The sequence below is a fragment of the Natator depressus genome, chromosome 6, assembly GCF_965152275.1.
Source record: "Natator depressus isolate rNatDep1 chromosome 6, rNatDep2.hap1, whole genome shotgun sequence".
Taxonomy (NCBI): domain Eukaryota; kingdom Metazoa; phylum Chordata; order Testudines; family Cheloniidae; genus Natator; species Natator depressus.
In genome coordinates, this window is record NC_134239.1 from 13,174,134 (window position 1) to 13,201,024 (window position 26,891).

The following is a 26,891-nucleotide window of genomic DNA, read 5'->3' on the forward strand; positions in this document are numbered from 1 at the left end:
AGGTGGAGAAAAGGTAAGTCACACTCACCTTCTTTTAGGCAGCCGTGGGCTCTTGTCATCTTTTCTCCTCCTTCCCCTCCTGTGACAGGATTACAGAGATAGGATTCAAAATTATTCTCCTTTGCAAGGCACACCTGAGATGGAATAGGGAAGCCTTCTCCACATGAGCAATCCAGAGCACTGCTCTGTGTCATGGAAGAAATACACCATTTCAAAGCCTCAGGAAGTCTCAGTCGGGGGGGGGGGGGGGGAGCAGGGAATAGCTTCCACAGGCCTGATCTAAAGCCCACAGAAGTCAATGAGAGTCTTTGCACTTACCTCCACAGCCTTTGGATCAGGGTCATATAGCGTATATGACCTCAGATAACCAGCATCTATCCAAACTTTAAGACATGTTTCAGCCCCCAGCACGCTACACTAGAGGATCTCCAAGTGATAGGGGTTTTTCTTCCAGTGGGAATGTCCCACTCACACAGGGATGTTCCCTCCATAAGAACTATTAACAAGAACTTTGGTTTTTGTATTCTTATGCCACCAGAGGGTGCCAAACCCACCAATCCAGCTATGTTCAGTCTGTGTAGCTAGCTTCTATACCCACTGCTCTGGATCTCAAGCAGAATGAAGGGTTGAAAGATCAAAAAAGGTCCTCAGGAAATTGTGCTTTTTCATCTGTTTTTCCTTGCAGCCAAGTATTCATGTCATATAGATCAATTATTTGTTGTGTAGCCCTCAGAGGCCATCAAGATGCTAGATACCGTACAAACACATACAAAAGACTGTGCCTGTACCAAAGAGCTCACAGAGAATCTTTAAAACATATATGAGTAGTCACAAAACATTTCTGTGTAGTGAAAAAGAAATAAAAGCTGTTAACACACAGGCACCACAGAGAACCAACGAAATCGGAGCCTGCACTGACAGTGATGAAGGGTATGGCTTAGATGACCTAACAGAAGAGGTTGCTCTGATTCAGGATTCTCTGATGTGACAGTACCTGGAACCATCAAGCTTCTCAATGACACTATCAAGTTTGCTCAGTTTATAGGAGGTGTTTTTAACTGTCCAGAAAACAAGTTGGGATCTGAAAGTTAAGTAAGGTCCCTTTTGCCTGGTATATAAGCACAAGAGCTTCTGCTCTCAGAGAATGTTAATAGCCAAGCTAATCTACAGAAGCCAGCTCACTCTCCATTGCTATCTGCTCCGCACAGCTAACAGTCGTAAAAAATAGCAAAAACCTTGTCTCAGAAAAGCAATCAGGTGTGACTTGGACACAAGAAGATTTGGAGTAAGACAGCTCTTTTGTTAAAAAGATATATTAAAGGATTGATATGATGTATGTCGTAAGAATCTTTTCAACTCTAATGGTGTTTTGTTGCTTTTCTCTCAGCACTCTCTAGTTTACAATAATCGAGCACTCAAGAATTGAACACTGTAGCTCACATGATTGTCCAACTGTGACGAAGTGGGGTTTTATTCACCTTGTTATGTTGTACGTGAGTCTTACTGTCCTATACTAATACTGTGTGTACCTTAGTTTCCCTGTTTACTGCACCGATACTGCCGTGGTGGGAATTGGGTGTGTGATTTTTACTGAGGCCCTCAGGGCAGGTGAGGCTGCCCAGCTGTTTGCACCTATGTAATCTGCGACCCAGGAGCGGGGATGCAACCAGGTGACAAAGAGAAGGAGGAGGAGCAACAAGGGGGTTGTCGGGAGGTCAGGTCACTGGAAGTCTGCATAGGGGGACTGGAAGAGGGGGAATTTAGGGCATCTGGCCCAGGATTCCCAAGACGGACTTGCCTGAAAGTCACTGATTTCCGTCATAGCAAAATCTATTCTATGTTGTGTTCTTGTTGACTGATAAACCTTCTGTTTTACCGGCTGGCTGAGAGTCACGTCTGACTGCGGAGTTGAGGTGCAGGGCCCTCTGGCTTCCCCAGGAGCCCTGCCTGTGCGGACTCGCTGCGGGAAGCGCACGGTGTGCAAGGGGATGCTGAATGCTCCAAGGTCAGACCTAGGAAGGTCAAAGCTGTGCAAGCTTCTTGCTCTGGAGACAGTATGTTCAGAGAGAGGAGGCATGCTCCCCCAGAGTCCCGACTGGCTACATACGGAGTAGTTCCAGGGGCATTGACCCGGTGACTCCGTGACACCAACACACATCCAGACACAAAAAGCTTTAAGTGTGGTTCTGCTCTGAAGAACAATTGTATAAAAACGGCACCACCTTATGCAACAGACCTGCCTAAAGTAACTTGTTACTTCTGTTAACACTGCAGCACAAGCACATTTATAGCAGAGAGATGGATTCTTTCCTGGCTCACAAAGCAGAATTGTTAATAACATTGTGTTTGCTGAATTTTTATTGTTGGCGATATGTGAGCTAGTAAGAACCCACAGGGACTGTTAGATCTCAAAATGAGCTCACAGGAATGGCATAATTTTAATTCCTCAAACTGAGCATATTTGATCTGGAGTCACTGAAGATATCAGGGAGCCCCACAAAGCCAGGGTTTAGAAGAGTTACTTTTCTGAGGACTACTGTACTTCAATATTAGAGTTGCAGAAATATAATCAACCACAGCTTAACAGATACCACAGCTGGGGACTCAACTCCACATACAGCTGATTTTTTGGCAGTGTAGTCCAGCAGAGGGAGACCTGCTCTTCTCCCTCTCCCATCTAGAGGTTCTCTCGAGATTATGTCATGCTAGAGCAGGGGTCGGCGTCCTTTCAGAAGTAGTGGGCCGAGTCTTCATTTATTCACTCTAATTTAAGGTTTCGCGTGCCAGTAATACATTTTAATGTTTTTAGAAGGTCTCTTTCTGTAAGTCTATAATATATAACAAAACGATTGTTGTATGTAAAGTAAATAAAGTTTTTAAAATGTTTAAGAAGCTTCATTTAAGATTACATTAAAATGCAGAGCCCCCCGGACTGGTGACCAGGACCGGGGCAGTGTGAGTGCCACTGAAAATCAGCTTGTGTGCCACTTTTGGCACGTGTGACATAGGTTGCCTACCCCTGTGCTAGAGTGAGGCCTTGACTTAGACCAGCGGATCCCAAATTTATTGGTTCATGCACCACCTTCTTAAATTGTTGGGAAGTGAACTGATGGAACACTAAGCTCGCGTACCTCCAGTGGCACATGCACTCCAGTTTGGAAACCCCTGAACCTAGATCAGTGGTTTTCAACCTGTGGTCTGCGGACCCCTGGGGGTCTGCAGACTATGTCAATTTCTAAAGGGGTTGGCACTTCCATTCAAAATTTTTTAGGGGTCTGCAAATTCAAGGAAAAAAAAAGGTTGCAAACCACAGCCCTAGATGCATCCCAGCTGATTTCACTCAGTTGCTAAAGAGAAGAGCTTCTTAATGTTTAGCTCAAGAAGCCACAGGGCAAGGAAAACAATTCTTGAAGCTTTTGACGTTCCACACAGAGTGCTTGCAAGTTACTTTTATGTTTACTTTTTTTAAACAACAGGATCCTGCCTGCTTGTTGCAAAATTTTATTTCCCTCAAGACAATTTGGAAAAGTCTAGACAAACAGTGCATGGCAAGCAGGGGTGTAAATCTACAATATACCAGCCTTCTGAGCACTAACTGGCCATGGAGACCCAGGTGCCATGTACTAAAAGTTCCCTAGTGCATTCTGATTTACCCCACTTTGAAAATGGAGTCAATCAAAGTGCACTAGAACTGTTAGTGCACTGCAGCAGGGTCCATACAGCCAGCTGGTGTGCAGCTGACTAGTGCAAAGGAGATTTATACCCTAGCTTGATACAAACTATTTGTTCATCTAGGGCAGTGGTTTTCAATCTTTTTTCATTTGCGGATCCCTAAAAAATTTAGGCCATGAATACTGCGTGCAGTTCTGGTTGCCCCAACTTAAAAAGATACATTAGAAATGGAAAATGTACAGAGAAAAGCAACAAAAATGATTAAGGGTATGGAACAGCTTCCATATGAAGAAGATTTAAAAAGACTGGGACTATTCAGCTATGACAGAGGTCTGTGAAACCATGGTGTGGAGAAAGTTAATAAGGAAATATTTACCCCTTCACAGGAATCACCTAATGAAATTCATAGACAGCAGGTTTAAAACAAACAAAAGGAAGTATTTCACATAACACAGTGTTAACAGGTGGAACTCATTGCCGGGGATGTTGTGAAGGCCAAAAGTATAACTGGATTAAAAAAAGAATTAGATAAATTCATGGAGGATAGGTCCATCAGTGGCTATTAGCCACAATGGTCAGGGATACAACCGCATGCTCTGTCCCCCATAGCCTCTGACTGCCAACTGCTGGGATTGGATGACAGAGGATGGATCACCTGATGATTGCCCTGTTCTGTTCATTCCCTTTAAAGCACCTGGCATTGGCCACTGTTGGAAGACAGGATATTGGGCTAGATGGACCACTGGTCTTACCCAGTACGGTCATTCTTATGTTCTCTGCTTTCCCACATCCAAGCATGCCTGCCTCAGATATGAAAGAGGGGCACCTCTCCCATAGCAGTGTGTAAACAATACTCATGTCTTCCTGGATGCACGTTACAGAAATAGATCTGACTCTTCCAGACTAGTTTCTTTAGGCAGTCTCTTCTGCATTGGGCTTAAAAATGAGCTAAGGAGCCACTGAATAACTGCTCCATCTATAATGGCTTCTAACATAGTTTAGATGACCAGCAAAGATGGGGCCAATAGAAATGTGTTTAAAAACCACACAACTTAAAAAAACAATAAGCCACTTTTCATACTATGCTGCCTCATCCAGACTGTCTTGTAACATGGCGTGGCCAGCCAATTTAGCTTGAACCATACTGAAATAGTGTTCTTTAATGTCTCCTTGCCCAGCAGAGACAGGATCTTAGAAGGGGTGATTCCCCAACCATGGTAAGGAATTTTGATCCTTTCACCCTACTGATTTCAATCACTTTTCAGGTGAAGGGGAAAGAACCACTCCTGCCTCCCACAAACTTTGAGGGGAAGCATAAGACACTGGCCAGAATGCCTAGGCAAAAACATACATGCAGGAATAGCTGTTCCTGGAATCTTTTACTCACTTCCTGGGTGGCTCCTCATCTCCCCGAAACTCACTTTCTTCTTTCACCTCCACCTCCACTTTAATCTCCTTCTGTTTCTCTTTTTCTTCCTTCCCCTTGCCCGCTTTCCTCCTTGGCTTTGGAGCATCCCTGCAAAGATACAAATATGATACACTCTAGTACTCAGCAGAAATCCTCCATCTGTCTTAGTGCCCTCTGCATTTACATTGCAACACCACTGCTCTCCCTCTCGCCCCACCTGAGCAATCCCTGGAAACTGCACAACTTTAGTAAAAACAATGAGGAGTCCAGTGGCACCTAAAGACTAAGATTTATTTGGGCATAAGCTTTCGTGGGTAAAAAAAAAAACACTTCTTCAGATGCATGGAATGAAAATTACAGATACAGGCATAAATATATATTGGCACATGAAGAGTTACCTTACAAGTGGAGAATCAATGTTGAAGGCCAATTTATTAGCCAGGGTGGATGTAGTCCACTCCCAATAATTGATGAGGAGGTGTCAATACCAAGAGAGGGAAAATTGCTTTTGCAGTGAGCCAGCCACTCCCAGTCCCTATTCAAGCCCAAATTGATGGTGTTAAGTTTTCATATGAATTGTAGTAACCATACCTAGTGCCTCCCCCTGACCTATGCTTTTAATTAAGGATGATGAGGGGAGGGAGTTCAATAGGCAACTTTGGACTCCTATACAAATGTTACATACACCTCCCTGCAGAGACAGGGATATCTCAAACCAAGGTTCAGGGACAAGCTGGTAGACAGCGGCACTCAAACCCAAGTCACCTGAGCTGTTCGATAAGATAACTGTCCCGTTAGCTCGAAGCAGTGGAGACTCATCAATCTGGACTAAAAGAGAACCATCTTTCTTTCAAAATATATGCTATAGCTCGAATAAAGTTCTAGACTTGACGTAGATACTATGTGGTGAGGTTCTTTGGCCTGTTTTCTGCAGGAGGTCAGAGTAGATGATCATAATGGTCCTTTCTGGTCTTGCAAACTATGCACGTATATAATCCAGCATACCTTTCTAAATGGGGTTTGTAGGTTTCGTCTCTTGGGTCATCTTTGAAGGGAATCTCTTCTTCACTGATCAGCATCTCCTCCTCTTCATCACTGCTATGATGGAGAAGGCAAAAGAAGAGGCAGTAGAACTGCTTATATATGAAATAAGTCATTGCATGACACTCCCTGGAATAGGGGACGATATCCTTCAGCCAAGACTGTTTAGGGAAAATGAACAGACTATACAGAATAAGGAAGGGGACATGTGACACGACAATTTCCTCCTATATCCTGGCCAAACCTTATGGAATTAAGTTGAACCTTACTGAATTAGGTTTAAGTATCTTAGGAGTTCTCCGTGTTGAAAATACACCTGTATTATTATGGAATGTCTCTGCGGGGGGGTGGGGAATGGGGGGCGGGATGACTAATGTAAGCTCTGGGAGGGGTTCTGAGCTTCAAAGGACTATCTGAAATAATGTGAATTTTTTAAAGTGGGTTTCCCAGGAAGTCCCTAGGGGGAGGTGTGTGCAACTGTAAACTCCTCTGGAGATGCACTGAACTCATGCACTGAGGGAGAGAAGACCTTTTGTCTGCTGACCACTTATGTGAGGACAGATTAAAAGGCCCAAAGTGGATAAGAGAATGACTCTTAGATTCATGGGAGTCCTTGTTCTGAGTCAATGTGGTTATGAATTTGTAACCACCGGGGAAAAAAAAATCCTGGTGTGGTCTGAAGAACTGCCAGAGCCCTTCTGGGGTTGGGGAATCTCTGGCAAGCTTGTTAGCATGCATGTAGGTTCTCCTATTGTTTTCATGTTCTAGGGAATGCTTTTAACTGAAGAATATATGTGGCTGCTTAGAAAGAGCAATGTAGTAACTTAATTGTGGCAGTGACATTGCTTACAACCTGTGAAGAGAAAGCCAAAGCGGCCTGCTAAGGCAGTCTGCCTTTGGGGGAAATTCAGTGTAGTCAGGGAGCTGTGCAGCCGGGGAATACCCCAGAGTTGGGAGGGAAAGCAATATGGGTGTCCTGCAGGAGAGATGACATATGGGGAGCCAGAAGCCTGAGAGTGCGTGCCCTTTGTGGACCATGGAGGGGAACTAGAGATGCAGTTGCCCTGCACTGTGACAGTATGCATCAGAGACAGCTTCAAAATAGACCCTCTAGGTACAGCACATCAGACTCTGATTAACAGCCTGATGGGAACACGACCCTGCTTTACCTTTTCAAGATTTACTAGGCTCTAGCAACAATGGGCCACCAAGCAACCTGATTATAGGATCTATTGAAGAAGGAGCCCCATTGCTATGTAATAAGCCTGGATAAAATCCACACTGTATTATTTATATCCCCACACCATCACCTCGTCCTCTACGTCAGTGGTTTTAAAACTGCGGGTTGCGACCCAGTACTGGATCATGGAATGTAAGGCACTGGGTCACGGCGGCTCTGGTCAGCACCACCGACCGGGCCGTTAAAAGTCCTGTGGGTGGTGCTGACAGGCAAAGGCAGGCTAGTCCCTACCTGTTCTCACACTGTGCTGCGCCCCGGAAGTAGCCAGCAGCAGGTCTGGCTCCTAGGTGGGGGGACCACGGGGCTCTGCATGCTGCCCCTGCCCCGAGCGCTGGCTCAGAGTTTGGGAGGGGGTGGGGGAGAGAGTGTCTGCGGGCGAGACCTGAGCAGAGCTGCTTGCGCACCTCCACGTAGGAGCCGGACCTGCTGCTGGCCACTTCCAGGGCACAGTGTGGTCTGCAGAGCCAGGATAGGCAGAAAGCCTGCCTTAGCACCCCCACTGTGCCACTGACTGGGAGCTGCCCGAGGTAACCCCGCACTCCAACCCCGTGCCCCAGCCCTGAACCCCCAACCCAGAGCCCCTTCCTGCACCCCAAACCCCTCATCCCTGGCCCCACTCCAGAGCCTGCACCCCCAGCCCAGACTCCACCCCCCTGCCCCAGCCCTGACCCTCCCCAAACCGAGCCCCCTCCTGCAACCCAAACGCCTCATCCCTGGCCCCAACCCGGAGTCCTGACCTCCTCCTGCAACCCAACCCCCTGCCCTAGCCCTGAGCACCTCCCACACCCCAAACCCCTCATCCCCAGCTCTGTTGGGTCACAGGGATCAATAATTTTCTTCAACCTTGTTGCCAGAAAAAAGCTTGAAAACCACTGCTCCACTTTATAAAGATGTCACCACCAATCCAGGGAAGTGAGGAAAGATGCAAAATTGAATGAAAATGGAAACTGAACAGGTCCTTCCACAGCAAGCTCAGGATCCTTTAGATTGAAGAGTTATCACTTTGAATGGTTCCAAAGTTACCACATCTTTTCCCATAGCCTTAACCAAAAAGAAAAAGGCCCAAACCAGAGCATCCTACCTGATTCCAGTTGGAGACTGATGCTCTTCCGTGATCTCTGAAAAGAAAAGCCATTAGGTTTTTAATCACTTCACAAGGGACACAGACCAGACTGCAATGTGCATATCCGTCTGGAAGTATTTCTGCCAATGTTCAGCACTAGGATGTGCTGCAGTTTATGAGAATATGCTCAGGATAGCAAGGCACCATGCTTTTTGCCAGTGGTCTCTAACACATTGCTTGTGTTTTGGCACCAGTCTCCCACACTTAACTTATCAGACTCAAACTGTCCTGCTGGCATTGTTCACACTTTAATCCCAATATTTCCCACTCCCCTAATTGCTACATACCATACTCAAGCTGATCAGTGTTTGGTTCTGACTTGCAGATGAGCTGCAGGGATCCAGTCTTGGACCTGGAGCTGCGTGAATTTTCTGTGTCACGTTGGCGAGCAGCAGCAGCTGTCCTGCTGCTGCGCCAGCCTCGGCCGGGCCTGGCTGTACTGACGGGAGACCCGTGGGTGAGGATGGTGGAAACCTCTTCCTCCTCCCTCTCTTCTTTGGGATCTATGAAGGAAACACACAAAGCAATTCCTAGGTTAACAATGAACACAAACTCATCTCTACACTTTGCTGGCCATATCTCCACCAGTTTGTTGCTTATTCTATAATGGAGATGTCCCTCTATGTTCAGTAAGTGGGTGGAGGGCTGAGGATCTGGACTATAACACTGCAAAGTGATACAGATAGGCTACAGGCCAGATCCTTCACCTCACAGAGAAGAACTCTTTGCACAGCATATAAACAGAGTCTTATCACACTTTTCTACCCATAAAAAGAAAAGGAGTACTTGTGGCACCTTAGAGACTACCAAATTTAGTTGAGCATAAGCTTTTGTTTTTTGTTTGTTTGCTTTTTCCACTATATGCATCCGATGAAGTGAGTTGTAGCTCACGAAAGCTTATGCTGAAATAAATGTGTTAGTCTCTAAGGTGCCACAAGTACTCCTTTTCTTTTTGTGGATACAGACTAACACAGCTGCTACTCAAACTTTTCTACCCATGTATTTTCTCTGGAAGCCATCCTGATCTCTAACTCAGACTAAAGAAAACAAAATAATCTGATGTTTTTAAAAATTAAGTTTCTCAAGCTAAGGCTCACATGGAAAAGACTTAACACAAAACCTGCCACACTGGGTCAGAAAAATCATCCATCTAGCCCAGTATCCTGTCTCTGACAGTACCAGAGCTTCAAGGTGAGTGTACAGAACAGGGAAATTTTGGAGAGATCCACCGATCTTCCACTCCCAGCTTCTGTCAGTCAGAGGTTTAGGGTCATGCAAAGAATAAGGTTGGGGTACCTGACCATCTTGGCTAATACCTATTGATGGGCCTATCCTCCATGAACTTATCTAGTTCTTTTTTTAACCCAGTTATACTTTTTGGCCACTACAGCATCCCCTGGTAATGAGTTCCACGGTGTAACTGTGCATTGTATGAAAAGTACCTCCTCCTGTTTGTATTAAAATCGCTGCCTATTAATTTCACTGGGTGGCCTGTGGTTTTTGTATTGAGGAAAAGGGTAAACAAAACCCCTCTATTTACTTTTTCAAAACCATTCGTGATGTTAGAAACCGCTATCATATGCCCCCTTAGTTGTATCTTTTCTAAGCCAAACAGCCTTAGTCTTTTTAGTTTCTCGTATGGAAGCCATTCCATGCCCGTGATCATCTTTGTTGCCCTTTGTCCTCAACCATCACTCTATAATTTATTATAAACCACTAAAACAACAGATTTCAGTAAGCAAGTTTTATGAAAGACCTGCAAAAGTTTGGCCCACATTGAAAATCTTGTTCATAGAATCCCCAAACCCTGCTGTTTAAACTGAAATTTACACACTGCAAACATCGAAGAATCTGAGCTGAGACTTGCTGGTTTCTATGCAAGAGCAAGCAACAACAAAATCACCTGTAACAATTTTAACAAGCCCTCACATTCTTAACCTGCATTTTCACTCCTTTATAACTACTACAAGTTGTTCCTTTTGGGCTGATGCATTTCAGATTGATCCCCAGATGTAAATGTTTGGGAAGTCAATAAAACTGGTAGAACAGTTGTGGGAGCATTTCCCACTTGCCATCAGATTAGCCCTACTGAAGCCATGTGCTTCTTCACAATTAGTGAATCCTGATGTGCAGAAGAAACGAACTGCTGGCTATGCTCAGGTATTGTATTACTGTTTTAGAACAAAGTGCAGCTCTCCAAGAGACCTGCAATCCAAATTGAGCATCCATCCTTTCCTTTTTACTTGTCCATTTTAGCTGATTTGTATGTACTGTCTTTTCTACGAAAGTCTGGAAAAGCAAGTAAATAACCTAGCTAAGTAAGTAATTTAGTTGCCCAACTGTAAATACCTAAAAGTGTTTTCCATTTGGACCTGCAGAAGAGGCAGTCCTAATTTTGTAACGATAGGCCGAGACAGGATACCTGATCGAACTGGCCCTGTCAACACTGGTTCTCCACTTGTGAGGTAACTCTCTTCTCTTCATGTGTCAGTATAATAATGCCTGCATCTGTAATTTTCACGCCATGCACCTGAAGAAGTGGGTTTTTTACCCACGAAAGCTTATACCCAAATAAATCTGTTAGTCTTTAAAATGCCACTGAACTCGTTGTTTTTGTGGATACAGACTAACATGGCTACCCCCCAATACTTGACAGTTATTAAGTGCATCTCTCCCCGACAGTCAGCCTCTCTTGATATGAGGGCTGAATTCTAATAGGAAAACAGCAGCCCATATGCATGTGGGCGTGAAAACCATCAAAAGCACCGTTCTGATATCTTAATTCAGAGTCCCAGAATTAAGGAAGTCTGATGGGCAAAGTGAACCAACTATTATATCATTGTCCCCCCACCCAACCATCATGGATCTTCAATATATTCGTGTTCTTCTGCACTGCAACAGATTGGTCCAATAATTCAAGAGAGTCAGGTCTCCTGTGAGAAACCTGTGTTCCATAAGCACCAGCTGGGATTTCTACCAGGATGCTGTCTCTGGAGTCCCTATGTGAGGTATTATCTGTTATATCAGCCTCTGGCTAAGAGCGGTCTGATAAAACTTGAAGCTCTACTCCTCTCCAGATATTCGAAAAAGGCACTTACTGATTTCTCCTATTCCAGGGCCGCCTCCTTGTTGTAGAGGAGGTTTGTAGGAGTACTTCTCTACTGTATTTATTTCTCAGTCTCTTTTTTGGAGTCCTCCACAGTTAATAGCTCAAATGCTTGCCTCTACTGCTACTCAGAAAGCTTTCTTGACAACAGCAGTACTGTGAAACTGACCTGATTCTTGACAGTTTCACTGCTGTCCAGAAGTAGGGAATAGCAACTGTGAAACAGACAAGTGTTGGTAATTTCACTCTGCTGCTGGTTAAAGTTTAAGCAGCAACACAATAGTTCCCTCTGCATCCTTAGGATACAGCCCCACAGAGAGTCATATTCAAAAGTCCCCACCTAGCCACCCAGACATAAGGTTGAGAAATACATTTTTTTCCTAAAAGGATGAAGACTTGGATTCTGCAGAAACTGTGGCTTAACACTTCCACCCCTGACCAGGCAAAATTTCCCTTGATCTCTGGCAAGCGGATTTTTCAAGCCCCGCCGCCAATGGTTAGAATAAGTAATCAATGACTGGGGCTTAGACCTGTATGAAGTATTGCAAGTTTACTGTGAAACAGTGAAAAAGATTTATCTATGGTTTTACATATATTGAGCAAGCTATAATTTCAGACCTACCCCATTTCTCTGCTGCCCAGTTTATGTTAAGATCTCTAGCCCGATTCTGCTTTACCTCTGTCTCAATTCAAAACGCTCTCATTTTGGTGGAGTTACCAAACAGTCCCTTCATTTGAATACTTTAGGGGAATCTCAAATTATTCCATATCAAGTGCCACTTCTATATAAATGTTAACCCTTGTTCTGCTGCTTGAAAAATGTTTAACCACATTGTAGATTGGACGTAAGTCCTACATATTTATTTGGCTGGCAGGCTAGCAAAAGCTAATATTTTAAGCTTTAATCCAGTGAATCAAGTTGAAACAGGCCTCAGTTACCATGTATAAAGTACACTCAAAACAACACGTGGCAATTTCATGGCACTTGTTCAAAATAAAAAAATGTTTAATAAGCCATTTCCTGATTTCTCATTTCCATACGGTCCTCTGCTTTGGTATCACTTTGTCTAGCAAATTCATTGTTCTTTGCATGTTAAGCTGGCTTCTGTACAGCCAAAACACAAATATTTGATGAATACTGGGAAATTATGATAAGTCAAATATTCTGTTTTACATTAAAAGCTGTTGTGAACTAATGTACATCTATTAGTTTAAAATCATTACAAACCCCAGAATTCACTATCCTGGATACATACAGAGCCATGTGTGTAAAAGTCACAGTTGTGTCATGCAAGGTGCAGCTGCAACAAACATTCAGCCTTACTAATAGATGAACTCAGAACAGATGTTCACTGCAATTCATCAGTCCTAAAGAAGAGATCCCAATGAACCAAGTAGGATTAAGCGTTTTCTCCTCACAGTGCTTAGCCATTTCTGTAGAGGAAAAGAGTGGTTCTTTTGAAGAAGCCAGCCTTTCAATTCAGTATTCATGTGTCCCTAACAATTACAACTCTGCAATCAGTGTCTATAGATCTGAGAATCCTTTAAAGGAAAAAGCAGCACCTTCTTCCACTGTCATATTCTCGTCTAGCTCACATAACCCAATGTGTTAGAGGAAGCTATTACCCTTTCTCTGGAGGTGCTGCAGATATATTACAACTCTGCCTGGTACTCCTTCTCTGCTTTGAGATTCACCTACCCCTGGACTGGGCCCTGGGCAACAGCATTCTGTGTATCAACCATGCTTACCAGGCAGGTCTGAGTGAGTTTAGCACCCATGGTTCTTCCCTTCCGGAGTCTATGACCATTTGTGTATAGTGACCAAACAGCCTTTTTAAACCAAAGGGTTGTTTATTTTAACAGTAGGAACAAAGCATTTAGAGAAATTTTTTTTAAAACAAACAGTCTATACTCGTGTTCAGTCTTACCCAAAGGCTTCCCATCTCCTGATGCTGACCTGGGCACATGGTGACCTTCTTCAGACACCTCCACAGGTGCCTTACTTTGGTTCTCCTGGACAACTACCCCAAACACCTATCCTTGTCTCCTGACAGAGTCCCTTGTTTAAATTCTGTCTCAGTTTTTTTGGTTTCCAGGTCTTTCCCTATCCTGGCATTATCTCTTATGTGTTTGCTGAGAAGCAGCTTTCATCTTGAGCCATTCCTCCCTTTCCACTTGTTTACCCTTACAGTCCCCTATTACAAATACATTCACATAGTAAACATCCCAATAATCAGGTCAACATACTGCATTTGTAATTTACTGAGTAGCTCCACTTCCATCACAATAACCATTAAACTGTTTTAAATATTACTACAAGCAAAGAAAATGCCATCCACTGAAAATAAGGCAGTTAGCTGCACAGATTTGTTATGAAATTTTTATTGTTCCATGCCACGCTAACAAAGCGGACAGAGCTCTGGACATTCAGTGTTTCACTTCTCTCAACTGAATGCGCTCAAATAACCCTCCATACTCAATACAACATCTGCTGGGCATCATGAGTCCCAACTCTAGATGCACAAGGTAAACAGTTTTCTTCACTGTGCAAGTTCTGATTTTGGGGCATTTTTCCACAGAGATCAGGAAGTCCTCTCCTTCAAACCCCAGATCATAGAGTTATTCAGTTTATTTTAAATGTATGTAAGGATAGCTGAAGCAGCCAGATATCAAAAGGGTTAAATGCTGATGTACTTCTGGCAGCCCTCTACTCTGTTACTGCTTGAGACAACTTTTTCCTTCTGAACTTCAGCTTTCTGCAGCATGGCAAAAAAAAAAAAAAAAAATCTAATTCCCACAGCTCTCATGACAATTCACTGGAAGGCAACAGTGAAATTTCCACAAGTTTAGTACACTCTCTTATCCATCAGTAGCATACCATTGTCCGATACCAGCTTTTTCCTTAAGAGGAGTTTTCCAGGAGCTTGGTCTATCTACTTTCTTGATCTCTTCAACCAAATGAGTTATGTAAGAGTACCATAGTGCATCTGTATTTTAGCATGCTGACTGACCAAAGAGTCCCAACAGAAGAGAAAGACTCTCCATAGACAAGTGCTCCTTGAAGTGAATGCACCAGAACATTGAGGAAAAGGAAAGTGAAATTCTGGAGAGGTATCAGATACTGGACAGGAAAAACACATAATTCATCATAAAGACCAAAAATGGGTCAAAACCTTTATTACATTTGTCTTCTGAAAAGCCAATGTAACTTGCTCCATTGTTAAGAGTCACAGTCTCCTGTGGAATCTGCAACTGAAGCTTTAGCTTGACTTCCAAAGTGCACCAGAAATGTATCATTGCTAAAACTTTTCAGCTGCTGTTAGCCAGTGACAATAAGCAGGTTCAATGAATCATGTGATGAGGGAAGAGTCTAAAACAGTATTTTACAAGTGACTGATTCAAGGGATATTTGCACATTAGAACTGGCTGAGGACAAACATGCGAAGTCACTTTCTGCTTAGCTTGGTGGGCTATTTTGATGGTGTCATCCCCATGCACCAGCTCCCAAGAGTGCACAGTTGAGATTCCATCAATTAAAAACAAAAATTCCAATCCTCCCATTAAACAGAAGGATGACAAGAGTCAGTGGAAGGGGGAGGGGTTAAAGAAACAGGCAGACGGGGAAGAAAAAGGAACGAAGAAAGTGAGTTTTAAGTTGCTCCTTTCCCTCAGTGTGGCATGGTACCTTTTCAGCAGCAGTTTGGGGACCCTTTCAACCACTATCACTGTAAGAACTAAAATGGCAATTGTTTAATTTGCTATATTTACTTTTTACAACAGTGTTATTTTTTAATCTTGAATTGCTGATTTCACTGCCAGTGGAAGCTATATAAAGTTTGCAGGTCTTCCCATTCTAGACCCATTTTCAGATGTTCATGAACTTTTATTTATGACTCCTATTTAGGATAGGAGCATTTTATGCTCCACCTCAGCCCAAAGGTGGTTTTGTTGCAAAAATCCATTTTTCTTTCTTTTTTTTTTTTTTAAAGTTGCAACAGTATAACAAATATGCCATTTACCTATTTGTTTCCCACCTCCCCAGGTACAAAAAACCCAAACCAACTAAACTTGGTTTTTAAGTGAGGGGCAGGACCTTTGTTAAATTTTGAAAATTTCATCTTTATATTATGAGTGTTTGAAAGTGACATTCTATGCATACACAGTAGACAATCAGAAATTAACCATGGACAATTAAGTGTAAATGAAAAATGACTCACTTGTGCTTTAGAGTTTCAAGTGAGATATTAATCTGAAGACAAAAACATATTAACATAAGTTAGCTTTCTGGGATGTACGTTTAGACTTTTAATTAGTACAATCACCTGACTATGTAGTTGCATTAAATACGATTTCACTGTACTGCTGTGGCACAGCTAGGAAATGAGGCTGAAAATGAGTCTAGTGTAAGCCCCTATTTCCTCTGGTTTGCAAGTGTGTCAAACACTTTAGAAACTTTACTTTTTTGGATGCAACATAAAGTGTATTTTAGGGAAATTCAAGAATGAGTCTGGCTACTGGAGTTATTCAAGTCCAATACACTTTTTCAGCTTAACTCAGTTTAAATTTCAGTTTTCAAATCTGTGATGACTAACTCCTAATGAGACCAGCCATCATTTGTAAGTAAGTTATAAGCATCTGAATATTCCAGTGGTCCTTAAGCTTCATTGCAACCGCAACCCCCTTCTGAGAACAAAAATTACTACACCCCACCTCTAACAGGTCAAATCCTCATACAATGTCCATACATGTACTTCACGTGTCCTTTTTCATTTTTGACTGAAAAATCCAAGGAAATCCCATTAATGCAGTGGTTCTCAGCCTGTGGGCCCCTTGCAGCCCAATCTGCATACAGCTATAGCCCATGTGACATCCTCAGGGCCATAAAGGTAGTATATATATTGTGTGGATGGGACCCACATAAAACATAGTGAGCTGCATATGTGACCCAGAATGATAAATAGATTGAGAACCATTGCATTAATGCAATGTGAAGGCTGCAGAGTTAAACACAAAGATATAGAAAATGCAGAGTTAAATTACATACTCAACCATAAAGGTGACCTGCAAAGGAAATAAAGTGGTCTGAAGCCCCTTTTTTCTTCTTTTTGTAATGTACAAAGACTCAAAAGGTTTCCCAAGAAGACTTTGTCTTGTTTTTTCAGTTAGAAATTTAGATCTTGTCCACACTGACAGACCATAGTAACTAGAGAACTATGACACCACAGGAGAACTGAGATAGGAAGGGATTTTTAGTCAGGTTGTTTTAAAATTTATCATCCCTTTAACTCCAATATGTAATGAACACTTGGGAGAAAAGATACATTTGTAATAAGATTTGCCATTCTTCAGTGGTAGTAAACAAGAATCTCATTAACACCTTAATTCTAGGCCTAGGTCCCCACCCCCCTAGCACTATACTCACCACTCCAACTAAGACATAAGCATATAATATATATCTGAGAGCCTCCAGCAAAACACAGAGACCAGACTTGATATTTGGCACCGGGGGCACCGCAGGTGATGGCCCAGGCCCGGCTCCCCAACCACTGCTGGCACGGGGGGGGGGGGGGGGGGGAAGAATGGAGGCATGTGACCTGGGACCCCCTGCTAGTGCTGGGGGGAGGCGTGGGTGCCAGGCAGCAGCGTGTGGCCTGGGACCCCCACTGGCGCTAGGGTCGGGGGGGAGGGTTGGTGGGGCTGGCAGGCTCCCTACCCAGCTCCAACCAGCATGTCCCTGCAGCTCCTAGGCAGAGGGACCAGAGAGCGCTGCATGCTGCTCCCGCCACATGCACTGGCTCTGCAGCTCCCATTGGCCAGGAACCGCAGCCAATGGGAGTGGCGCCTGTGGGCACAGTTAGCATGCTAAGCCCCTGGTCCCTAAAACATAAGAACGGCCATACTGGGTCAGACCAAAGGTCCATCTATCCCAGTATCCTGTCTTCCGACAGGGGTCAATGCTAGGTGCCCCAGAGGGAACGAACAGAACAGGTAATCATCAAGTGATCCATCCCCTGTTGTCCATTCCCGGCTTCTGGCAAACAGACACTAAGGACACCATCCCTGTCCATCCTGGCTAATAGCCATTGATGAACCTATCCTCCATGAACTTATCTTGTTCTTTTTTGAACCCTGTTATAGCCTTGAACTTCACAACATCCTCTGGCAAGGAGTTCCACAGGTTGACTGTGCAATGTGTGAAAAATACTTCCTTTTGTTTGTTTTAAACCTGCTGCCTATTAATTTCATTAATAGGAGCTGCAGGGACATGCTGGTGGGAGCCCAGAAGGCCCGCCCCTGCCCGAGGTAAATGCCACCCCACACACCAACACCCTGCAGAAGTCACGGAATCTGTGACAGACACACAGCCTTGATCATAAGTAAAAAAGGACAAACCCAGTTTTTAAAAATATCCTACAGGTCACCTTTAACTATTCCCTCTTGTTTCTAGCATTATAATACTGTCTTTTGTAGCCCCACTCTATTTCTCAAACAGAATAAGTCTTCTCTGTGCAACTTTAGAAAAACAGATGTAGCAAGTTGTAGTACTGTGTACTGTAGTAATACAATTAGGAAGTATCTGTACACAAAGTAATTTCTGTATTAAATGCAAAAAAGTAACAATGCGAAATTAAAGTTGCAATATCAGGGCACTCAAGTCACACTCTGGAAAAGTTAACTGTCATATTAAACATCTTATATATTTCATGGTATACCTTAAGAATGCTATCTTTGCGGGGGCGGTGGTGCAATGAATAAGGGAAAGAATAGAAAACTGTACAAACATTGAATGTGGTTGTGATAACACTGGCAGAGCAACATTAACTTTGGGGATTTTGTGACTCAAGTGTCTGATCTTCCAAACTTAATATTGCATAAATGCTAGTTTCTTTTTCCAAAGGCAAAAAGAAAAGTAGGCTTCTTGTACAGTTTACAAGCACTAATGACTGAAGGCAAAGCATATGTATTTTGTGAACCAGTAACTGAGACCTTAGGCTACATACAAATGCAGAGAATCAATCATTAAATGCGAAGTTACCATCGTCACACATTTCCACTACAAGCACTTCGTCTTGAAGTTTCAGATATTCATGTCTTTTCCCCCCAAACTTAGCAAAGCACTTCCTGCTCATTTAAGGCCTTATTTACACATCAAGTTTTAAAGTTCAGCTGCTATCTCCCTCCCCCACCCAAATTAGCCCACACAGAAGAATCTCTCTTTTAGGATAAGAAAAGGACTTAAAAAAAACAAAACGAACACCTTTCAGAACTTTCTTCCAGCAACTCGCAGAAGCTACTAGATCGCACGCCCTGGTTCTCATGGGTGACTTTAATTTTCCTGATATCTGCTGGGAGAGCAATACAGTGGTGCATAGACAATCCAGGAAGTTTTTGGAAAGCGTAGGGGACAATTTCCTGGTGCAAGTGCTAGAGGAGCCAACTGGGGGGGAGCTTTTCTTGACCTGCTGCTCACAAACTGGGAAGAATTAGTGGGGGAAGCAAAAGTGGATGGGAATCTGGGGGGCAGTGACCATGAGTTGGTCGAGTTCAGGATCCTGACACAGGGAAGAAAGGTAAGCACCAGGATATGGACCCTGGACTTCAGGAAAGCAGACTTCGACTCCCTCAGGGAACAGATGGGTAGGATCCCCTGTGGGACTAACATGAAGGGGAAAGGAGTCCAGGAGAGCTGGCTGTATTTCAAGGAATCCCTGTTGAGGTTACAGGGACAAACCATCCTGATGAGTCGAAAGAATAGTAAATATGGCAGGCGACCAGCTTGGCTTAACGGTGAAATCCTAGCGGATCTTAAACATAAAAAAGAAGCTTACAAGAAGTGGAAGGTTGGACATATGACCAGGGATGAGTATAAAAATATTGCTCGGGCATGTAGGAATGAAATCAGGAGGGCCAAATCGCACCTGGAGCTGCAGCTAGCAAGAGATGTCAAGAGTAACAAGAAGGGTTTCTTCAGGTATGTTGGCAACAAGAAGAAAGCCAAGGAAAGTGTGGGCCCCTTACTGAATGAGGGAGGCAACCTCGTGACAGAGGAGGTGGAAAAAGTTAATGTACTCAATGCTTTTTTTGCCTCTGTCTTCACGAACAAGGTCAGCTCCCAGACTGCTGCGCTGGGCATCACAACATGGGGAGTAGATGGCCAGCCCTCTGTGGAGAAAGAGGTGGTTAGGGACTATTTAGAAAAGCTGGACGTGCACAAGTCCATGGGGCCGGACGAGTTGCATCCGAGAGTGCTAAAGGAATTGGCAGATGTGATTGCAGAGCCCTTGGCCATTATCTTTGAAAACTCGTGGCGAACGGGGGAAGTCCCAGATGACTGGAAAAAGGCTAATGTAGTGCCAATCTTTAAAAAAGGGAAGAAGGAGGATCCTGGGAACTACAGGCCAGTCAGCCTCACCTCAGTCCCGGAAAAATCATGGAGCAGGTCCTCAAGGAATCAATCCTGAAGCACTTACACGAGAGGAAAGTGATCAGGAACAGTCAGCATGGATTCACCAAGGGTAGGTCATGCCTGACTAATCTAATCGCCTTCTATGATGAGATTACTGATTCTGTGGATGAAGGGAAAGCAGTGGATGTATTGTTTCTTGACTTTAGCAAAGCTTTTGACACGGTCTCCCACAGTATTCTTGTCAGCAAGTTAAAGAAGTATGGGCTGGATGAATGCACTATAAGGTGGGTAGAAAGTTGGCTAGATTGTCGGGCTCAACGGGTAGTGATCAATGGCTCCATGTCTAGTTGGCAGCCGGTGTCAAGTGGAGTGCCCCAGGGGTCGGTCCTGGGGCGGTTTTGTTCAATATCTTCATAAATGATCTGGAGGATGGTGTGGATTGCACTCTCAGCAAATTTGCGGATGATACTAAACTGGGAGGAGTAGTAGATACGCTGGAGGGCAGGGATAGGATACAGAGGGACCTAGACAAATTGGAGGCTTGGGCCAAAAGAAACCTGATGAGGTTCAATAAGGATAAGTGCAGGGTCCTGCACTTAGGACGGAAGAACCCAATGCACCGTTACAGACTAGGGACCGAATGGTTAGGCAGCAGTTCTGCAGAAAAGGACCCAGGGGTGACAGTGGACGAGAAGCTGGATATGAGTCAGCAGTGTGCCCTTGTTGCCAAGAAGGCCAATGGCATTTTGGGATGTATAAGTAGGGGCATAGAGAGCAGATCGAGGGACGTGATCGTTCCCCTCTATTCGACACTGGTGAGGCCTCATCTGGAGTACTGTGTCCAGTTTTGGGCCCCACACTACAAGAAGGATGTGGATAAATTGGAGAGAGTCCAGCGAAGGGCAACAAAAATGATTAGGGGTCTGGAACACATGACTTATGAGGAGAGGCTGAGGGAACTGGGAATGTTTAGTCTACGGAAGAGAAGAATGAGGGGGGATTTGATAGCTACCTGAGAGGTGGTTCCAGAGAGGATGGTTCTAGACTATTCTCAGTGGTAGAAGTGGACAGGACAAGGAGTAATGGTCTCAAGTTGCAGTGGGGGAGGTTTAGGTTGGATATTAGGAAAAACTTTTTCACTAGGAGGGTGGTGAAACACTGGAATGCGTTACCTAGGGAGGTGGTAGAATCTCCTTCCTTGGAAGTTTTTAAGGTCAGGCTTGACAAAGCCCTGGCTGGGATGATTTGATTGGGGATTGGTCCTGCTTTGAGCAGGGGGTTGGACTAGATGACCTCCTGAGGTCCCTTGCAACCCTGATATTCTATGATTCTATGATTCTTACTGGTGAAAGGCTTTTACTTAAACTTTCCAAAACATTCAGCTTCTGGCAGAAACTAGAGGTAAAATTTTAGCTGAAAATATATCAATTACTCATGCCAGATCAATGGTGAGACAGGGTTTAGAAAGAAAGCTACTTTGTAGCTTTAAAGAGGTCACTACCTGCATGACTGACAGGTTCAATGTATGAGGTCAATTTTCAATTCAGAGATTATGGAAAAGCAAGAATCAAAATTTAACCATTAAATCTACAACCCAGTAGCATTTTAGTTAGAACTGCAGTTTTAACATTTTTTCATGAGAAGAATATCTAAACCCGTGTGAAACTGCACATGAACTATAGTACACAGTTTGTCTAGAACTTTATGGATATTAGGTTTATGAAAACTGACAGGATTTAACAGCTATATAAAAAGGACTTACTAATTATACTGAAAAAAACAGTTAATAAAACTAAAGTAGTACTTGTGAAAGAACATCTGAAAATACTATCATCCCATAAAATATATTAGGATTCTATTACAGTTGCATGATAAAGCACACAAGCCAGGAAATACAACAATTAAGGCTGACTTTGTAACTTTAACTGCCTTCTTATGTGCTAGTTTTGTATGTGTGACTGATATCAATCATGAAATACAATACACACCTTCTTCAACCTTAACCTTCACAATCTTGCTATCAAGTGCACATAGGCAGACCTTTGTGCCTACGCACTGAAGTAAATGAGCCCATAGATACACATTACACTAACGTTTTTTATTCTTTTACCCAATACTAGTTTTACTGGCACAGCAATTCCTTATGTTTTTTATTGATAGTGTAAGTTCACTTGTTTTATTTTAATAATTCTGCCATCCCATGGTTCACCCTGCTGGCGTGTGATATCCCTTCTCCCACCCTTTGTAAACTCTGCAAGATAGCAGTTAGCTACTCCTCTATGTTTGTGCAATGCCTAGCACAAATGAGGCCCTTATCTTGGTTGGTCTGGAGGCACTATTGATAGAAACATATTAAATAATAATAATAATTCTGTCTGAACCCATTAACTATACATTTTCTTGGCAAGCTGCAGCACAGATGCTTGCACCTCTAAGTACAATTCCAAATATAAAGAGCTTTTTGAGCTACACATTTTGATGACCTATACACTGCAGAAAATTTACACTTCTGCTCAGTTGAATACCTAAGATGCTTGTTGTATACATATGGTTTACTATGTACTTTTCAACTAAGTGATTTTCATGAACTGTTTGTCTGTGTATGGCAGACAAGCAGTCATTACAAGATGCTGTACACATTTATCTAAATCAGCAGTTTTCAACCTGTGGCCCGCAGACCCCTGGGGATACAGACTATGTCTAAGATTTCCAAAGGGGTCTGCACCTCTATTTGAAATTTTTTAGGGGTCCGCAAATGAAAAATGGTAGAAAACAACTGATCTAAATAAAAAAAAGCTATATACAGTATTGTATTTAATAGTATGTGATAATTAAATACCACCATAATGCAAGTACATAAGGACGCACAGTTAAATTCCACATATAAACTTAATGTTAGCATTTATTGATTTAAATCTTTAAACATGCAACAGCTTCGCTCTCCAGGACTTCAGAGGTCTGCTGGCTAGCAAAAACTGCCACTACACCATGTAAGTTACACAATCTGATACTATTTGAATAGATGTCACCTAAATATTCTAGTCAACACATCTTAGGTGGGAGCCTCTCTCCTGCACACTGTGTGGCTGAGAAGGATGCTGGCATCTTCCTATACTATAAAGCTAAGGTGAAATAGACTATGGTAATTTCCCCAGCCCCAAGCATCCCTGTCAATGCACAGTAATATAGCTGACTGGACATTTCCATGTACTCCCAGGTTCACTCAGTAGAAACATGCAAGTGTATAATATTTGTACTATCATAGGGTCTGGGGTCCCAGCCCTGCAGTAGAAACCCATTATGCTAGGTGCTGTTCAATCACTGAACATAGTTACTTTCATGCATGCTTTGAGCTACAAAAGGATTTTAAGAGGCGAAAAACTCAAAGCAAGTTTTCCTATCAAACAAAGCTAGGCACAGCTCTTCAGTTAGCTTGAAATTTGGCATGGAAATAGAGCTATCCATTTTGGCTTTAGGGCTGGTTCATAAAGAAAAAACACAAGAATTTCAATATGGAGAATTTTCCCCCCGTTTTCACATTCCAGGGCAGCTAAAGCATTCATCGCACGAAGTTTAAAAACATAAACTTTAGAAAGAGACTAAACTTGGGAAATTTCTATCTGAAACATGGAAAAGTTTCAGAAAGTTTTAAGGAACTGAAAAAAAGTGGAATCTTTAGGCCAACTTAGCAGCATGATCACTTAAAAAAGCCTAAACATTTAATAGATTGGGAGTGACTAGATAAAATAATTTACATAAATGTTCAATTATGCTTCATACATTCAGAAAACAGCAATGATATTCCCGTTACACATTCCAGCAACCTTAACTCTGACCTAGAAGGCACTAACTCAAAGCACATCACTAATTATGTTCTTTACATAGTAAAATGTGAACATGTATTAGTGGTGTATACGCTAAATGAATTCATAAGAACACACTGCAAATCAGCACAGAATTAATTTACTGCATGGTAGGTAGAAGAGTGACTTATTTTAACACCCAGCTGGACTGAACTCTGAAGAGGCCCCTGGTTTCTCCCTTCTTAAGGTCTCACCATACGCCTGGGATCTAAGGCTCAAATTGCTTGTTAAAAACATTGCATCTTACAATCCTTCCTTTTCCTCCTTGGCTATTTATTTGTCTGTCTACAAATGGCAACACAGACTACTGCCAATAGAAAGTTGCAGCACATCAGTTTAATTTTGATTTGTAGGCATTCGTGCCCAAAGAACCTTGGGGCATCTCTAGTCAAATGAACGCTGCAGCAGAGAAAACTGAGCTGTTTGTGCATGTATACAGTCTCTGCAGTCTGAGTTTGCTGGGAGATTTTCCATTCTGTGAGGCTCTGTCCATTTCAGCCTGCCAAACACTACACAATACTTTGTTTTATAAACTGCTTCAAGAGGAAGAAGGAGTAAGCCTCTATCATACCCCTGCCTCACCACTGTCAGCCCTGTGTATCCATTTGTCAGCTTGTTGCACATAATGTTTCTACTCCTCCCATGCTGCCCCTTACACACTGAATGCTCTCCATGATTTGATCCACTAGGCCACTACCTTCTCCTCCAAATCTCTCCTCAGTCATTACTGCTGCAGAACCTAGAAGAAACCTACTGTCATCCATGGAGAGGCAGATGAGGCTAGATGACAACATTTACAATAGAAGGCAAATACATATGCATATACAAATATATATATTGGAATGCATCCATCTCCCTTTCATGTGTCGCACTAGGGCCTGATCCTGTAATATGATGTTCACAAAGACTGTTGAGAACCAGGGCCTTGTAGCTCTTCAGGTCCAGGACTATGTTTATATGGAGCCTACCAAAATGGGACCCCAATCTTGAATGGAACTCAATTAATTGCAATATTAAACACCAAACAAACAAGAAATGTTATTTTAAAATGGAAGATGCATCAGATGGAAGGCTGCCTTAGGAAAAGTCTCCCTTTCTCTGACGCCACAGGTTAATCATAAGGAACAAATCAGAATGAAGGAGGCATTCAGATCTTACCTTTACCAGCTACTTTATGCACACATCTGAAAGAAATTAAAAGTAAATATAAGTGACAGATTTCTGCTGCCATATTACACAAACTAACATTTAACCCCATTAAATTGGAAGGTGAGCTCAATTTCCAAACTGTGTGGGCAGTTCCTAGAAAAAAAAAAAGTTCCCTTATCTTGAAATGCTGGTTTTTAACCACTTTCAAATAAAGCTCCATGGCATCCCTCCCCCACTGAATAACATCTATGGCTTTCTTAGGGTGATACAAAAATGCTTTTTGAAATCCATCCTAACAAGAGAACTCTTACAGCTATAAAGGCTGGTCTACATGAAAAAGTCATACACTTCTATCCAAGGCATGAACTGAAACCTCAACCAGTGCAATTTTCTCACAAAGACAAGGCCCAAGAGTCTTCATGCATCTTTCAAGCCAGCGTACCCCTCCTCCCCAGCACTACTCAAGTATCTGCCAAATTATCACCATCTTCATTCAATGCCTTTGACTAGCAATGCAGTTTTCGAAGAATGGAAAAGGCTGCACTCTTCCAAGAAGACCCTCTTGTACTGTGAGTGCACATGAACACAGAAAAGTGAAGTACAAGTAAATTATGAGAAGGCTAAAGAGCAGTCTCCCCGTCTCCCCCAGTGTGTGCGCGAGAGTGAAGGGGAGACCCACAGCCGCCCCCCCCCAGTATGTGTGAGAGAGAGACGGGGAGACCCAGAGCCCCGCCTTCCCCCCCCGCCCGAGTGTGTGTGTGTGACGGTCCAAAGTCTTCCCACCCCCACACCCGCGTCAGTGTGAGAGGGAGACGATGTCCCGGTTTCTCCTCCGGGCCCGGTACTCACACGGGGCGCGAGGTCCCCTTCTTGCCCCCGGCTCCCTGCGGGGCGGCAGCTGCCGGCGGCAGCTCGGGCGGGCGGGCGCCGGGGCTGCTCCTCCGGCGGCGGGGGTACTCAGCCTTCCTGCGGCGGGAAGCGGCGGCGGCGGCGGCTCCCCCCACAGCCTCCCCGGCGGCGGCCCGGCTCCGCTCTCGGCCTCCCCTCAGCACTCGGCTGCCCCCAGACTCCTCCCCCTGCTCGGGGGCGGGGGCGGGGGCGCGTCGGCGGCCGACCGCAGCGGAGGGTGGCCCCTGGGTCTCCACCTGCTCCGCTGCGCCCCCCGGCAGCTCAGTCCCCCCCGGCATCGGGGCGGCGAGCGGAGGGGGCCGCGGCGGTTGCTCCTCCTTGCTCCTCCCCGACGGCGCACCGCCCCTCCCCACCCTACGCAGCCGCGCCCGCTCAACTGCAGCCAATTAGGAGGCACCGTCGGCTTCAGGCTGGAAACAAGACTCCACCCTTTCCCCTCCACCCACCAATCAAGCAGCAAGGGCTGGGGCACGCCACACCCCTCTCCAGAGCCGGCCAATCAGCAGCCTCACCTAGCTTAGTCCGCGCGCCGCTCCCTTTACCAATCGGCGAGCACAGCTCCCCGGGAACGCGCGCGCTGTCGGTGTGCCCAACCGTGGCGCGCGCCCCTCCCCCCAGCCGATTAACAGTCGCGTCTCGCGCCCAACTCGGTGACCTTTTCACCCACTCTGCCCGGGAGCCCCTGTCGCGCGCGGCTCGGGGGAGGGTGGGCGCGCGCGCACCGCGCAGGCGTAATCGCTTCGCCCAGTCTCTGCTGTTACGATCGTGGTTCCTACCGCCCCCGCCGCAGCCTGGGCCCCTCTGGTCCCCCCGAGTCCCTGGTCCGTGGGAGAGGCCGCGAGGGAGCCGGTTGCCCCCGAGACCCTCCCTCTCTGGCTCCCGCACCGTCCCCGCCACTCGCGGTGCCGGAGCGGGGGAGGAGTTTTTTTGGCTGTCGCTTCTCCTTTAAGAAAAAAAAAAAAAAGCCTTGTCG

The 26,891-nt window shown here is 44.3% G+C and overlaps 1 protein-coding gene across 1 annotated transcript in view; it reads right to left on the reverse strand.

The window, feature by feature from the left end:
- ZFP91 (ZFP91 zinc finger protein, atypical E3 ubiquitin ligase) overlaps nt 1–26,196 on the reverse strand; it is a 32,420-nt gene extending 6,224 nt beyond the window's left edge. Inside the window, exons 1-7 of the mRNA XM_074954510.1 lie at nt 25,859–26,196; nt 25,019–25,044; nt 8,772–8,987; nt 8,443–8,479; nt 6,086–6,178; nt 5,060–5,188; nt 29–79 (exon numbers count right to left, since the gene is read on the reverse strand). Coding sequence (XP_074810611.1) covers nt 29–79; nt 5,060–5,188; nt 6,086–6,178; nt 8,443–8,479; nt 8,772–8,987; nt 25,019–25,044; nt 25,859–26,196 — 890 coding nt within the window. The remainder of the gene's footprint in view (nt 1–28; nt 80–5,059; nt 5,189–6,085; nt 6,179–8,442; nt 8,480–8,771; nt 8,988–25,018; nt 25,045–25,858) is intronic.
- Nucleotides 26,197–26,891: the final 695 nt, after the last annotated feature.